The sequence below is a fragment of the Bidens hawaiensis genome, unplaced genomic scaffold, assembly GCF_021521415.1.
Source record: "Bidens hawaiensis isolate Kalapana, Puna unplaced genomic scaffold, B.hawaiensis_p1.1 tig00047558_1, whole genome shotgun sequence".
In the NCBI taxonomy this organism is placed as follows: Eukaryota; Viridiplantae; Streptophyta; class Magnoliopsida; order Asterales; family Asteraceae; genus Bidens; species Bidens hawaiensis.
This window is the reverse complement of record NW_027498507.1, coordinates 105,853-123,590: the sequence shown is the minus strand read 5'-3', so window position 1 is coordinate 123,590 and position 17,738 is coordinate 105,853. Positions and strand designations below refer to the sequence as shown.

Sequence of the window (17,738 nt, the reverse complement as noted above, 5' to 3'; positions counted from 1 at the left end):
GAAAATCCGGTGGCGCGGCGGCGGACGTTGGAAACAGCAGTGCAACAATGGCAGCTGCAACAATGGCCGAGCAGCAGCGGCTGCCAGAAAACAGAGACTGCCGGAAAACGGCGGCTGCCGGAAAACGGCGGAGGAGGACGGCGACGACGGCAGGGGTGGAGGCGGCGGCGGCTAAAGTGGTGGTGACTAGGGTTTTATGTTTTAAGAGAGTAGGTACTCCATATTATAAAATAAGATACTATATATAGAAAGGGATTAGGGTTTAATCCTCCATTAAACCCAATGGGCTTTGAGCCCAATCACCACACTAAGAGCCTATGCCCACCAATTAATCTCATTTAATTGTGTCGGGCCCAGTTAAATATTAAGTGGGTCTTAAGTTCGTTATCCTCGGTGTAACTCTTTCAGGTCATAACCCGGTCGGCCCTCGTTGACTTGACCCAAACCGTACATATTTCCAACACTTACGATCACGGCTCCTGTTCGTTCATCAATCTGTTACATTGATGGTAGAAAGTAGTTAATTATTAGATGTAGCCTACCTTTTAAGTAAGTCCTAAAGTTTAATAATTTTAATTATTCGCTGTATATGTTCTCGAATATTCTGGATTTGCTTTCGGTGTATGGGAATTTGCCATCTCAGAGCCAATTAGCAGACTGGGAATTTTGGTAAGACATTTTTTCTTGTGTAAAAATATATATTCAGTATACAATAAATGAATTAACTTTGTATCTAAAATGTATTAATCTTGTTCAGTCCAATGAGTGTGCTTAATTTCTGTATTCCATCCTGATGCAAACCTTGCTCTCTGTGTTCCCGAGTTTACTTAACGAGAGAAAGGAAAGGAAAAGAAAGTTTTTCTTTCTTTTCTTTTCCATTTCATCTCCTTTCTCTTTTTCTTTTCCTTTCTTCTCAATTCTTTCCATTTTGGAAAGAAAGATTTCCACCCACTTTTCTTCTTTATTTCTCCCTCTTTCCTTTCCTTTCTTTCCTTTAATGAAACTGGGAACACATCATTTTTATTTTTCTTTTCCTTTCTCTCCTAAAAAAACTAAGGAACACATGAAGTCTTTACTTTCTTTTCCTTTCTCTTCATTATTAACACTCATGAACACAACGTTAGAGTAAGTAATCCCTCTTTTAACTATCTTGTTTAATTTCGCTGCAAAATGAAAATGAGAGATTACGGTCCAATAAACGCACCTCAGAAACCGCAGCAGAGAAACACGAAAGTGAAGACAAAGCTGATCTCTAACCTCAGCCGAGAACAAAGCAACACTCGGACCTCAACCGAGAGAGAAGCTAAGGAGTGAAACAATGAAACATGATGACAAATGCGAAGTAAAGCGGATAAAGACACAGAGTATAGGTGTGGATCAAATTTAATATGGTAGAATGATGGTTGTAGCCTTTTGAAATTGATTGAGGAAATCAAATAACCCGATTGAGGAATGTGGCGGCGTAGGGGGGTTATCTTTCTTGTCCCAAATAATATGGCTGTTGTAGCTGGCAGTGGAGGCCGACGTTGGTGGCCTGCGATAGTGGTCATCTATGGTGACAGAGCGGCAATTAACAGAAGAGGAAAAGTAAGAAAAGCAGGAGAGTCGTGCAAGAGAGCCCCACGTCAATCCACTCAAATAGCAATGAATTCCAGAAAATTTCAGTTGCATTTTAATATTGGGTATAATGCTTGGTTAATAAAATGCAGCACACTACTTGAATTTTAAGATTTACTATATTGGATTATAATTTGGATGGTTTATCATGGATAAGCTGTATAATAGCCGGATATACTTTTAGAAAATATGTTACAAATCCTGTAGGTAAGTTTACAAAATGTTTGATAGTTTACAGAAATGACATTAAGAAGAATAACTAGTTGAATCTTCATATTTTTGTGAAGATAAACATCGTCTAGTATTCAAAACTACGAGTTTCCGTTTTTTTGAAAGAACAAATCATCAAGTTTATTCTTATTTTAATTTATTTAAGTTTAATTTTATTTAGGGGAAATATCTGGTAACAATTTAAATCAAAATGAAAATGGATAAGAAACTTGAGTCTCAAACTAGAGGCTGATCCAACACGGTAAGCTTGACTCAAATGAGTCAACGTTGAATACTTATAACAGGCTGGATATTTGAATCATGCATTCTTCATTCATCCTTTCAGTGTTCATCCATCAGCCATGAGGATTAATTCTGGTTTCTTCTTTGGCTTTTCTCTAATTCTCATGTTATCACCTAGTCCCACCACTGCCCAGCCTTCTGAATTACATCCCACAGCAAATCTTTCAACTACATGGACCACCAACGGCTCGTATGCCATGCCCCTGCTCCGTAGAGAAACCAATGTAGCTGTATTCACCTTTGGCTTCCTCTGTGAAGAAAATTGTTCCAGTTACACCTTTGGCATATCCATTTCTTCGACCGCAAAATCCCCTGGGCAATATAAATTAGTGTGGCTTCTGTACTCGGTCGACATGAATACCATGAATACAACACTGAGTTTTACAGCAGCTGGAGACTTAGTGCTAATGGACGAATATGGAAACGCATTTTGGAGCACCGAAACTTCCGGAAAAGCGGTTGCTGGCATGAACCTCACCGATACCGGAAACCTGGTGTTGTTTAATGACCAGAACTCGGTAGTTTGGCAATATTTTGATCACCCAAGAGACTCTTTGTTACTTGGACAAAAGCTGTTTGCAGATCAACAACTGATATCTAGATATTCTTCCAGCGGTCCATGGTATTCGCTTCAAGTCACGGATAAAGGTGTATTTGGTTATAAAAGATCACAAGGACAATCTCAAACCTATCTCAGTAGGTTGATTTATGGCAACAATACAAATACAGGAAGAAGATACATGTGGTATTTGAACGGGAGTTTGTCATTCTTCATGGATTCTTCCAAGCCAAGTGATCCTTATTATGTAATTGACATACCTAAAGCTTCTTCAGCTCAGTATATGAAACTGATGCAGGATGGGCATTTGAAAGTGTTTGAATGGCAGTTGGAAGGGTGAAAGTGATAGAAGATGTTACTACAGTTTTTCAGTCTTATTCTTACACAGCAAATCTTTCGACTACATGGGATGTCAATTACTCAGATCTCCAACCCATGCTCCTTAGAAATACCAATGGTGCTCAATTCTCCTGTGGCTTTCTATGTGAAGGAAATTGTACCCAAGGAAAACCAATCTACTACATCTTTGCCATATTCATTTCTCCGGCCACTGGCCCCGGGGAATATCAAGTCGTTTGGTCAGCCAACCGAGACCATCCTGTTAGGGATAATGCCATACTGGAATTAACTGCGGCTGGAGAATTGGTCCTAAAGGATGGAGATGGAAGTACTGTTTGGACAACCAACACTGCAGGAAAATCCGTCGCTGGCATGAACCTAACTGAAGTCGGGAATCTGGTGTTATTCGATCACCAGAACTTCGTAGTTTGGCAATCTTTTGAGCATCCAACAGATTGTTTGTTACTTGGGCAAAAGCTCTTTATGGGTCAAAAACTGATATCTATTTCTTCTGCCAATTCTTCAGAAGGTTTGTATTCTTTTCAAGTCACGAATAAAGGTTTGTTTGCTTATATCGAATCAAACCCACCTCAAGCCTATTACAGTATATTGGTCTCTCCATATTACGATCTTGAACTTGATGAAAGAAGTTACATTTGGTACTTAAATGGGAGTTTGTCACTATACAATGTTTCTTCCGACCCTAGTTATCCTGATGGTGAGATTCCCATAAGTCAAGCATCATCAGCTCAGTATATGAAACTAATGCCTGATGGGCATTTGCAAGTGTTTGAATGGCGAGCTGAAGAATGGACAATGGTAACCGATCTCACTATACGTAATGTTGATGAGTGTAGCTTTCCTTTGGTTTGCAGAAGAAATTCCATATGCACGCCAAATAAGGAATGTACTTGTCCCGAATTTGAATATTTTAAATATGTGAATGATCGCCAGATCAACCTTGGATGCTCTGAAATTACTCCTCTCTCATGTAATTCTGCACAAGATCAAAAATTTATTAAACTTGAGAATATTACATACTTCACCTCTCTTGCTGACATGGAGGGTGTGAGTATGGACACTTGCAAACAAGCATGCCAAAATAATTGTTCATGCAAAGCAGCATTTTTTCGGTATTTTCTAAATGCTTCAAATGGAGTATGTTTTTTACCATCAGAGTTATTTACAATGAAGTTTGCTGATCCATATTATCATGCTTCAGCTTTCATAAAAGTTCAGAATGTTGGACCACCTCCTTCATCACATCAAGTTGCAAGAGTTGTAGGCTCTGCGATTGGAAGCTTTGTGCTTCTGCTTGTTGTGGCGATAGGGTGTATTACATACGTAGTTCACAAGCGAAGAAAGGATGCCGAAATGGAGGATGAGTATTTTGATCAAGTTTCAGGAATGCCAAATAGGTTTTCTTATCAAGAACTAGTAACCGCTACAGAGAACTTTAGTAAAAAGCTTGGTGGAGGAGGATTTGGATCGGTTTTCGAAGGAAGTCTCAAAGATGGCTCCAAGATTGCAGTAAAATGTCTTGAAGGCCTTTCACACATTAACAAATCATTCCTAGCTGAGGTTCAATCCATTGGTAACATTCATCATGTGAATCTGGTTAGACTTAGAGGATTTTGTACATGGAAATCAAGAAGATTTCTAGTGTATGACTTCATGATCAACGGGTCATTAGATCGGTGGATCTACAATGGAGTTCGGGAGCAAGTACTCAGATGGGAATGTAGGAAGAAAATTATTCTTGATATAGCCAAAGGGTTAGCATATCTCCATGAAGATTGTAGGCAAAAAATTATGCATCTTGATATCAAACCTCAAAACATACTTCTAGACATCAATTTCAATGCAAAAGTATCTGATTTTGGGTTATCTAAGTTGATTGACAAAACTCAAACCGAAGTGATGACTACCATTAAAGGAACCCCAGGCTATATTGCTCCTGAATGGTGGAGCTCAATTATCACTGAAAAGGTGGATGTGTACAGCTTTGGGATCGTTCTCTTGGAAATCTTATGTGGCAGGAAAAATTTCGATAGATCTCTGCCAGAAGAAAGCTGGCACTTGCTCTCTGTTTTTCAGAAGTGCTGGGAGCAAGGAACAATTTTAGATATGGTTGACGAACACAGTGAAGATATGCAAATAAATGAGACAGAGGTTGTGGAGATGATGAAGATGGCTTCATGGTGTTTACAGACTGATTATACACGCGGGCCTTCAATGTCTTCCGTGGTTAAGGTGTTAGAAGGAGGAATGAGCGTTGAAACAAACTTGGATTATAACTTTACAGATCCAAGACTGCGTAAAAACAATAGTCAGAAGAAAGATTTAACACCATTGTTGGCTTCTGTTTTGTCTGGCCCAAGGTAAGTAGCTTTAAAGGTTCTTGTGGATCATTTCTATGCTTTCTGTATTTTGTTTCCCTACAAAACTATATTGACTTTATGCTTATACAATCTAATTTTTATTGTGAGTTCATATTATAATTGTTGCAATAAATTCAAACTATTATGGCTTTAGCTGCTTGTATTATGTTTTATAATGTTCAACCCAATGGTGTGTTTTTTACCAATCAACCTCAGGTCTTCTGGTGCATATTGAATCTCACTGCAACCAACCGAGTCCCTCTTGAGCGGTGGCTTCCTCATTATATACCTATTAGATATACACCCAGAAGTAATGACTCTTTCTTCAAGCTAGGAATGGTTTGATTTGGGTGATTGGGTCTACTAAAATTATATAACAGGCCAAGTCGTGTATACTAAATTCTATACAATGGGTCAAAACCGGCCCCTATCATAAAAGTTGATAACTTAAAGCAATGTTGCAAAAGTCGCTAGGCGGTCCCTAGGCGGCCGACCCCCTTGGAGAGAGTACTCGGACATGATAAATATAAAGAAAATTAGATTTTGGGTAATATATATATTTCAAATATCATAAGTTTACTAATATTTAAAACAAAATAAATGAATATCAATATAAATAAGAGAAATACATTTTTAAACACTAAATTATTCTAAAAAATGTTAATCATTAATTAAAAATAATGATATTCGTTCTTTAATATTATTGAAATACGAATTATGTTGTATTTTTTAAGTCAAAATAGACCCAAGTTAACTGACAAGATGTGATTCAGGCTAATGTTGACCATCTTTGACCAATTTTTAGTAACTAGGCGGAGTTAAAGAAACTCCCCTCGGCACCATACCTTGTAGCGAGTACTCGGAGAGTACTCGGCCTTGTAGACCTACTTTTACAACATTGACTTAAAGCAAAGTCCAAATAAGCGGATAACACCCGCCACCACTACGTGCCACCACCGCCCCTCCCAAAGGCCACAACAACCACCTTGGCTGCCACTACCATATCCGGCTAGCCTTTACTAAAGAAAATATAACTGGTGAAACCCTTTTGATATTTCTTTACGTAGTAGAGTTGGTCCAACCGACATTACAGCCTTTCCTTAAACAAAACCGCTATTCAAGTTTCACGAATTTCAAAACAAACGAGCTACCATGTAATCCAAACTAGCAAAGCATCTTATATAGGCACAAATGTTACTAGCTAGTTCATTGAGTAAATAAGAATAAGGTTACTGAAAAAATCATGCATAGGGGGCTTGCGCCACCTAAAATGACTTCAATTCCTCATTTGTCTAGTTTCTACGGCATTCCTTAAATAGCTGGCGGTTCTTTCACGCAATCTAAAGCGTCCAGAAGAAGCCACGCATTCGCTGGCTTTAACCCCTTTCTCAACCACCACTTTAGAAGAGCTTGTTCGATCTTCCTCACCTGAAAATATTTAAGTATACAATAATAGATATGCGCAACTTTTCACTTGCATATTGCCACTATCTATGTTTTTACATTCTTATGTTTCTTATAAGGACATTGAGATGATGCTATATATTATATGTAGCTGAATCAGCTGGTTCCTAACATGTTACCCAGCCCACGTTAAAATTTAATAAAGATAATGTATGGAATAAAACCTGCTTAACAATTAATGTCTCTTCTGCAACACTCAGTGGGGCAGTTAATATAGTAAGAAACCCGTTTCTGTTCCCGTAGACAATATCTGTGAAGGTACGATCACCCACCTGTAAAAAACATTTTTTTATAATAGTTTATTTAACTTTAATAAACACCATATATTCATAAGTTTTACATAATACTTGGTACCATAATGAGCTTAGATGAATTACATCCAAAATGCCTTTCAACTTCTTCAGCTGAACCAGCTGGTTTCTTCATCTCTAGTATATACATTTAAAGAAACAAAACTCATGAATCCATCATCACTTTAGAGATATCAAGTACCCACAAGCACAAATTTCTCCCTTGTGACATGACACGAAAACCCGACACAAATCTAACAATGACGTTTGCGGGTTTGGGTTTGGTATAAAATGGTTCAGATCAATTTCGGGCCGGGTTCGTGTCAATCCGGATACCTATATATTTTTTATTTTTTATTTCCTAAATATGATTTATATAATAAATTAAGTTGGTTGGGTATGTTATGCAAAACTTAAAACTAAAAAGGAAATTAGCATAATGAATTTTAATTAAAAATGTAAGTGTTTTGTATAAGTTTGCAATTTATTTTGGTTGTAAAATTAAAGTATTAATATGCGGAAACAATAAAAAAAATAAAAATTCGGGTTCATGTTCTTGTCAAATTTTCGGATTCTTGTGAAACATTCAGGTTCGTGTCAACACCAACCCGCGAACACAACCCATGTAACACCCCTACTTGAAAACATGTAAGTTCAATTCAAATGGAGGATCTAATTAAGGAATTCATTTAGACACTTACTATGTCTAATTACTCGAATTCCAATGGCCGACTCAATCGCCTTCGCTTTCCTGTCATCAGGATCATACTCCTCAAGTCCTAAACCCAATTTAAATTATCAAACTAATCAAAATAAACACCAACTAATAAGTTGTGATGAAGTTAGATTACCAGCAGAGTTACTGAAAACTGCAATGTTGTTCCCAAAAACCGATTTGCAAGACTCCACAGACGCGGTAAGCGGGCCCCGCAAATCCAAAGAGTAAGGAACAGTAAGAGTGTTATCCTTATCAAACACCACACCTTCAAACCCCTTATTCTTCAAAGCAGCCCAATCAATATATGTTACATCAGGCACCGATACATGAGGTATCATCCAATGCCTGTTTCTGGTAATCACCGAAACCGTAAACAGAATCCCTTGGACGTTAATCCTCTGTCCTACTGCTGCCTTTAAGTCTGCCCACCGCATGTTTGTGACATTTCTGCTATGAGATTTAACACATGAACGAATTCTGGTGTTAGAGGTACGGTTGATTGAGTGAGTGTGATGTGGTGGAGACAGGGTATACAACATCTTACAAGGATATTATTATTGTTATTATTATTATTATAATAGCATGACGAGATGCCCATTTGTGGAATCTAAACGCTTGGTGTTTGGAGAATCTTGTGTGTGTGTTTTGGTTTGCAGTTGAGATTGATTGACTTTATAAAGGATTGTGGCCACTGGTTACGGATGTGTGTGATGAAATGGATTTGGTTTAAACTTGAAACCAATGTGGGACTGACATAAATGAATAAAATATGTAACACAGAATTTAACATAAAATACGTTATGGTAATTCTTCAACTTTGTTACAGCATCCGTGGTGTTTTAGGGGGGTAAAAAAGCAAAAGAAGCCTTCACGTAACGTACTTCCAGGTAAGTTGAAAACGCAAAATAATAATAATAATAATAATAATAATAATAATAATAATAATTACTATTATTATAAGAATAATAATAAATAAAAATGTAATGATTACACTTATCACATTGATTAGAATAACGTTTACATTAAATTAAAAGTCGACATAACGGAATGCTATGATTGGCCAACAAATGTGAGTGAGATTGATTTTGGGGGGCAACGCCCAAACAAGTAGTTGGTGTGGGCCTACGGGGTGCACCTAGATGGGCAACGCTCTACTTCCTAAACACCTGTAGTGGTGTTGAGGTTGTTTTTGGGTGGTGTGGCATGTGTGAAGTGTCCTATTACCCGTGTCTTTATATTACATCCGATATCAAAATAATATATTGTTATTTGTCAATTTATGTTGGTAATATACAATTTAAATTCATATAAACCATTTGATAATATGAATCGTGACAATTGCATTCTATTTTGAATGCTTTCATTTATTCTTCTCGTTTATTTATGCACCTTTAGACCTTTAGTAATCTCTTATTGCTCGTGATTTAAGTTTTCTTTATTTTTAAAATTTGTTTTAGAATATGTTTGGTATGGGGTAATAAAAAGGTCAAATAAATTGAATGGATGAGAAAATGGATTCGACGATAGAATGAAATGAATCATTACTATGTATTTTTTGGTAAATAGGAATAGAAATGGGGTAAATAGGAATACTTGTGATTTCAAATGTAGAAAACTTAACAAAATAATAAGAATGATAATGGCGGTGACGATGGTAATGGTGGTGGTGGTAGCGACAGGAGTGGTGGTAATGGTAGTGGTGGCGGCAGTGGTACATCAATTACACAATCAATTCTAGGGCTGTCACTTTTACCCGAAACCCGAAACCCAACCCGAGAAAACTCGTACCCGAACCCGAACTAACCCGATCCAAGAAACCTGAACCCGAGAAAAGGATAACCTGAACCCGGACCGAAGTAATTCGGGTTGGTTCTTGGGTCCAAAATTCTAGGTTTCGGGTCAACCCGAATAAATTTTTAGTTTTAAAACTATATATATTTTTAGGTATTATAGGCTAAGTCTTAATCGTTGACGTTATCAGAATTTTGTCCAAATCAACCGTTTTCAAACCTATTATAAACTGATTGTTTATTGTATACTAGTTGGAAACCCGCGCGTTGTTGCGACGGCGATAAAATCTTGACTTTTCAAAGCCAAACCTATATCCAAAAGAAAAAAATACTACAATCTAGTAAAACATAGGTTGACAACTAACGCCTAGCAAAATATAAAAAACTTTTTAGATACAAGTCATTACCATTTCTCCCATTCCTATAACCAAATTCACCATCTTGTTTGTAACTATAACAAAGAAGCAAAATTTTTTTGAATATACAATATAACTCCCTAAACAAACCAGTCTGAGACAGTTGACCTTCTTTTGCTTCAAGATTCTACAGTATTCATCTTAACAAACATGCATCAAAACTTAACAACGAACCTACAATTATGATAAAAAAAGATTCACTATTTACATAATTTTGTGCGGGAAATGTGAGAGATGTGTAAGTTTACATTATTTATAACAACTGCAACTCTTTTCACTTGCAGAAAGCATTAAACCGTCCACCGATGCCTATAACCACCATAACGATTCACATATTGACCCGTTTTGTCCATTTGTTTATAAAAAAACTAATATCTTATTAAATAAAGCTACTTTTGATGGTAATATGCATTTACACATTTGGCAATTAAAACCATTGACCCGCTGCCTTTTTAGCTTTGTTTTGTTTCTATTTACTAATTTGTGTAACGGGTCAAAGTAGATTAGGCTAGTTTAGGTTGACCTAAATAGTTTTGGGTACATTTGTCTATAAATAATTAATATTTTTTCAAATATAGAGATTTAGGGGATTGTGTGCAAAAAATAAAACTGAACCAATACAACCGGTTGTGATGTTTCTTAATGGGTCGGAAAAACGAAACCTGATTAAATGGGGAACATGTTAAATAGGTAGAAAGTAGCCCAAATTCGACCCTACTTGACTCAAAGATTCATATTATACATGTAATAATATTTAGCACTAAAGCATTATTATTTAAAAATACGGACCAAAAGTGTTTTGTGTTCAACCAAACACGATTCAACCCATACTAAATACGAAGTCTTTCAACCCGAATCCGTTTTAACAACTTACCACCTCTAATGTGTAAAAGGTAAACATTTAAGGTGAAAATGTCTTCTAAAAAGTCAACTTGCTATAGTAATAAGTAATATCTAATAAAAAACTGGTAATTAAAAGGTAAATGGTATTAGGCTTTACCTGATTTGATTTTTTCTGTTAAATGATCAGTCTTATTACTATAATTTCAAACAATAGTATCATATTCAAACATCAAACGATATTTTTTGAATTCCAAGTACATGTAGCATAAATGATGAAATAAAGAAGGTATGTAGGTCTCATGCAAAGTGTCCCGTTAACTCTAAGTTGCATTCTTTTTAACTGGTATGGGTATTACCAATAAATGTTTGTTTTCCCTTTTCACTGTAACTTAAAAAATGAAAACAAATAGGAAAAATGCACAGTAAAGTATACTAGGTAGTTACATACATAATCCTAGGAGCTCCTATTATAGTATCCTTTTAACATCTTTAATAACATCCATAGTAACAAATAGTAATTACATATGGTTAAAGTAATACCAACCAATTTTATATCTAACAGGTCAAGTGGGTTATGCTAAAATATTTAAATAAAAAGAATACGCGTCAAATAGGTTAAGTTAAATATATTTAACTAAAAATCATATGTACCTCTCCGGGGTTGTCAAAAAGTAGTTGTTGATCAGTGGAACCGACAATAGGCTCACATAAGTGTACCTGTAAAAAAGTGAATGTTTATAGACGTTGTGGTTTATTAATAATCAAAGAAAAATGCAATGAAAATAATAAGTGTGTCTCATTCATAACTTTCAAAGAGGCGTTCAAAGTTAGGAGGTATGTAAGCAAACCGATCTGCCTATAATTCAAACAGAGAGTAAAGCCAAAACAATATTTCCAAACTCAAAACAGATACAGTTCCTTAACCTTATTAGCATCCATATATTTTGCTATTAATAGTATGTTGAATTATTAATTATTACAAAACAGATAAACTTATATAGATAACAAAATGATTGCAAGATCAAGTGAGGTCATTTACTGTCAATGTTTAACCAGTTCCAAAAGCATTAGTGAATTTGATTGATCCTTGAAGCACAAGTACAAACCTAAAATAAAAAAGGATTAATAAATCACATCAAAAGTAATTTATTTTTAATTATAAATTAGTAAAACATGAATACCTCTCAACATCATATAGGAGATCATATAAAGGCATTCCATAGTTAATGTTATTAAGCTAAAAAAAATATTCATATTTACTATGAAGAGATATGATAACTTGACAACAAACCTTCAAATTCTTCTAATGAAGTGCTTTTGAGTCTTAGCTTTTACATTAACGTCACCTACAGTTCAACAATATCACTTTCAAACTATATTATTATAATGATAATCAATTTTTATAAGAAATGTTATGCATTCTGAATACAGTTTTGACACATTTGGTCTGTTTTCAACAATAAGCATGATGAATCATGGAGTTGTAATGGAAAATATCAATAGGAAGAAGCAAACTAAGAATCCAACATATAAACAGTTCTGATCGATTAAAACCTTAAAATTGGGATGACTGGAAGATCAATTTATGAACTGAACTGACCTAATTGGCACATACCCTTATGAAAATTTAATCCCCCCAAGGCCGATTGAAGACCTGAATAACTGCAAAAACAAATTTCTTAAGCGTCGACGCAATTCGATTTCATAGTATATATGTCATTTGTCGTCAAGTGAGGGTTTACCTGAATTCGATTTCGTAAATTGAAACAAAAAGAATCAAAATATGTTGCAACCACTCGAGATGAAACAACCAACAAATAATCGACTCTCTACCAACCAAATCCATAATTTGGTCATTATTAATCAATTCACCACAAAAATTCAGCAATTTGATTCAATAGAGCACGCAAACGCCAAGAAAAATCCATAATATAAATTTATTAGAGCGTGGGTGGTTTCAAGTAGCAACTATTCAGGAAGAGTGCATGGAACCGAAAACAAAAGGAGATAAAATAAACAAAATAATTAATAATAATAGTAATAGTAATAAAGAAGATAACTGTAGCATTTAAGTAGTAAACTATAAATACCTATGCTTTGAGAAACTTGTACTTCAATGCTTTATTGACTTGTACACTATAATCAACACATCAGATTTGAAAGTTTTTTAAATCGAAAAGTTGACAAAAATAAACACTCTCAACGATAAGATTGGTGTTTTTTTAACATAATATATTAAAATATATTGAAAGAATAATAATTCTAAATAAAGTTGTCAAATAAAATGTTAAAGATGAAGAGGTAAACTTGTAAGTTTTTTTTAAATTAACAAAAGATAACTAAACTTAAGGGGGGGAAATTGTAATTACTTTAAACAAAATTGAAAACACATGAGATTTAGTTCTTCAATTACCATTTTGTCCCTCTTTGTAGTTGTATCATATGTTTAATAGATTGTAAATCTCTTAAAATTGTACTCTTACTTTTGCCCATAACTCCTGCATTATATATAGTAGAGATTAAGGTTTCAATATATGACTAAAAGCAACTATAATTCAACACCTTAATCACACCGTCGGTCATGTTTTTATTATGGTTGAACTATTGTTAAATTTTACTCTTTTTTAAGATGTTTAATCGGTTTATTTTTGCATAAATTGAGTGTTGCAAGTGGCTTGTTAACATATAACAAGACTAACATACAAAAAAATTAATCGTTAAAAAGTCGTCTATAACATGTTTTGGACAAAAATCTACTAAGGATCAAGTATCCAAATCTGTTATGTGAGGTAAGGTGCTAACTCGACAATGACAAGTATGTAATTGTAATATTGGTGAACACAAAGCTTTGATTACGAGGGAAAAAGCCCTTAACCAAGATAGTCTTACTTCGGTCAAAACTTATCAAGGTAATCTTTGGTAAAATAACTCCGGTCAAGGAATAATAAGGTAATCTTTGGCTGGATTACTTTAGTCAATGATCAACAAGGTAACATTTGGTCGAGTAGTATATGATTATCGTGATCTCCGGCACAAAAAACCCCCAGACGGTGAAAACTATCACCGTCAAGTTTATTAATGGTAAAAATTAGGTTACAAATGCGGTGGAGTGTTGCAAGTGGCTTGTTAACATATAACAAGACTAACATACAAAAAAATTAATCGTTAAAAAGTCGTCTATAACATGTTTTGGACAAAAATCTACTGAGGATCAAGTATCCAAATCTGTTATGTGAGGTAAGGTGCTAACTCGACAATGACAAGTATGTAATTGTAATATTGGTGAACACAAAGCTTTGATTACGAGGGAAAAAGCCCTTAACCAAGATAGTCTTACTTCGGTCAAAACTTATCAAGGTAATCTTTGGTAAAATAACTCCGGTCAAGGATTAATAAGGTAATCTTTGGCTAGATTACTTTAGTCAATGATCAACAAGGTAACATTTAGTCGAGGAGTATATGATTATCGTGATCTCCGGCACAAAAAACCCCCAGACGGTGAAAACTATCACCGTCAAGTTTATTAATGGTAAAAATCGGGTTACAAATGCGGTGGAGTGTTGTAAGTGGCTTGTTAACATATAACAAGACTAACATACAAAAAAATTTATCGTTAAAAAGTCGTCTATAACATGTTTTGGACAAAAATTTACTGAGGATCAAGTATCCAAATCTGTTATGTGAGGTAAGGTGCTAACTCGACAATGACAAGTATGTAATTGTAATATTGGTGAACACAAAGCTTTGATTACGAGGGAAAAAGCCCTTAACCAAGATAGTCTTACTTCGATCAAAACTTATCAAGGTAATCTTTGGTAAAATAACTCCGGTCAAGGATTAATAAGGTAATCTTTGGCTGGATTACTTTAGTCAATGATCAACAAGGTAACATTTGGTAGAGAAGTATATGATTATCGTGATCTCCGGCACAAAAAACCCCAGACGGTGAAAACTATCACCGTCAAGTTTATTAATGGTAAAAATCGGTTACAAATGCGGTGGAGTGTTGCAAGTGGCTTGTTAACATATAACAAGACTAACATACAAAAAAATTAATCGTTAAAAAGTCGTCTATAACATGTTTTGGACAAAAATCTACTGAGGATCAAGTATCCAAATCTGTTATGTGAGGTAAGGTGCTAAATCGACAATGACAAGTATGTAATTGTAATATTGGTGAACACAATGCTTTGATTACGAGGGAAAAAGCCCTTAACCAAGATAGTCTTACTTCGGTCAAAACTTATCAAGGTAATCTTTGGTAAAATAACTCCGGTCAAGGATTAATAAGGTAATCTTTGGCTGGATTACTTTAGTCAATGATCAACAAGGTAACATTTGGTCGAGGAGTATATGATTATCGTGATCTCCGGCACAAAAAACCCCCAGACGGTGAAAACTATCACCGTCAAGTTTATTAATGGTAAAAATCGAGTTACAAATGCGGTGGAGTTTAAGATCGAGATTACAAAGTATGCTAGTGTAGAGAGAATGCTAGTTTCTGCTCTAGTGTGTGTGTTAATACATGTGTTTTCCTACTCGATCATAGCTCGTTTAAATAAGATAACAACAATAACAATATTTCCTAATTATCCGGAAGTCTTCCACCTATTCGCTCCACGATCTTTGACCACGTGCCAATAGCTGTCCAGTAGCGATATAAGCGGTAGACCAAGTCTTATAGCCGTTGTTGATATTAATGCGTTCATCTTCATATTGAAGTAGGATCCTGGATTCATGCTCCAGCTAGAGGTTGCTCTATGAGGATAGTTGATACAAATACGTCTTAAAGCTGCCACACCTGTCTAACACATCACCACACTAAACGCAATCATTAGTAAACAAGTAATACCGAGGATCGTCGATCCTCTATATCCTGATACATATTTCGAGGATAACCTATCCATAAGACAGTTAAGGATAAAGGATCCTCAGTATAAAATTCATGGCCTAACAATTGCCCCCAAATGGCGGGTGACAGTGGAATACAGCTGTCATTTTGAAATTCAAAATCACTGTGAAAACTGATAGATGGGACGGTTTTGCCAGAATATTTACCATTTAGCCCCCAAGGTTAATTATAACCGTTTATATATGCTGCCCTATATCTTTGATTATATACACGCCTTCATCCAATGCATCAGGTATCCTTCTTACCTTTCTCTCATATTTTATTTAATCATGTCTGCTGCTTCATCTTCTTCTTCTTCTCCGGCCCCCTCTAAACCTTCCGAGCAAACCTCCGACGGCTCTAAGTTAGCCGAAATGGAACCACAATGTCTGCTTGCTAATCCATCTTCCAAAATCTGCAAGCTTACGGATCCCGAGGTCGAAGACTTTCGTACACTGTTCCCAGCGAAAACACTCTTCCGACCCTACGAAACCAGCGTCAGATGTGATGTTTACTCCAAGGTTTGGGTCTGTTTTCCGGTGACTCCCTTTCTTATCGGCTATAAATACCCTTTTCCACCTTTTGCCCAAAGTTTTTTCGATTCTACCGGCATATCTTACATACAAGCTATGCCGATGATTTGGAGGGTTCTTAGCACTATCGAAAGAATCATCGAGGAGGAAAACATCGATTTCGGCCTTCCGGAGTTATCATATTTGTATACCCTTACTACCTTCGGTTCTGCTCGTTTCATCTTCAAATCCAAGCCTCGACAGCCACATCCGATCTCGAAAGCCACGCTAAATGATACCGTGTGGAAGAATCAGTTTTTCTTTGTAAAACGTGATTCAATACCAGGGGGAACTGATCTTTCTTCAACGTGGGTCACGAAGGGTAGGATCCCGGATCCTTAAGGAGTAGCAGGATCCTTTATTCTTCAATCTTTACCCTTATGCTGTTTTTGTTGTTTGCATTCGAGAACTTCTCTTCATTGAGCAAATTACCTGGAACAGAAGAGAAAGCAAAACGGTTCATGGAGCTGAATACCGCAGGTAGAACTTTTCAAGCTCAACTTGTTGAAGGTTTTTGTGATATCTCCTCAAGTTCAAGCATGTCAAGTAAGTTAATAATTTAAAATAATTAGAGTAAAATAGAAGACTTATCTGTCGATTTTTCTTCCATAGGCACCAAGAAATCAGGAAAGTCCGCTCTTAAGTTCTCCCTGGACGATATCGATTGTATGGTTACCTCTCCTGCTGTCAAGAAGGAAGCTTCAAAGGCTGGAACTAGCTCTGAACCCAAGACTGCCACGACCAGGGCCAAATCCGCAGCTTCCAAGAGGAAAAGATCCTCTGATCCTGAGACCCATTGTGACATTGCCTGTTCTGTAAGTATATCGTATTCTTCTAATATTTTAGGATCCAATATTGTTCCGATTCTGACATGAAACTTGACGATAGGCTGTGACCGCTATGAGGGATTACTATGAAAATATTATTCATCAGATGAGCGAAAAAATGTCAGGTCTAGGGAAAGCTATGGTTGCTAAGGATAAAGTTATGGTCCAACTTTCCAAGGAGAAGAAACAATCGGAGGATCAGCTATCCTTAGCCGAAGCCCAACGTCAAGAGGCAGTGGAGCAGGCAACTGATGAAGCCAAAGTGAGGGCTGCTAGGTCGATATTCTAGGCACGGATCAAGATGGCGACTGAGGCCGGTGATCCTGCTTTTGACAAGTCGGCCTGGGATGTGGAGAAATGGAAGGCTGCCCTTGATGACCTTGGTGGTGAGGATGACGAGGAAATGATTGAGAACACCGAGGCTGGGACCAGTGGCGTTAAGGATGCGGTTGAAGCTGGCAAGGAAGGAGGTGATGCTGCGGTTGAAGATGCAGCTTAAGTGGGCAATGAAGGATATC

At 36.2% G+C, this 17,738-nt stretch overlaps 1 protein-coding gene and 1 pseudogene across 1 annotated transcript; one reads left to right on the top strand and one right to left on the bottom strand.

Annotated features, from left to right (window-relative positions):
• The first annotated feature begins 2,189 nt into the window (after positions 1-2,189).
• On the top strand, positions 2,190-5,413 carry LOC143597084 (G-type lectin S-receptor-like serine/threonine-protein kinase SD2-5; annotated as a pseudogene).
• A 1,237-nt stretch (positions 5,414-6,650) lies between these two features.
• LOC143597083 (phosphatidylglycerophosphate phosphatase 1, chloroplastic/mitochondrial-like) lies at positions 6,651-8,445 on the bottom strand. Its single transcript, XM_077075681.1, has 5 exons — positions 8,015-8,445; positions 7,865-7,942; positions 7,228-7,301; positions 7,038-7,145; positions 6,651-6,837 (listed from the first exon to the last, which is right to left on the bottom strand). Exons 1-5 carry the CDS (start codon positions 8,418-8,420, stop codon positions 6,721-6,723), a joined length of 783 nt encoding a protein of 260 aa, XP_076931796.1. The 5' UTR covers positions 8,421-8,445; the 3' UTR covers positions 6,651-6,720.
• Between the last annotated feature and the right edge of the window lie 9,293 nt (positions 8,446-17,738).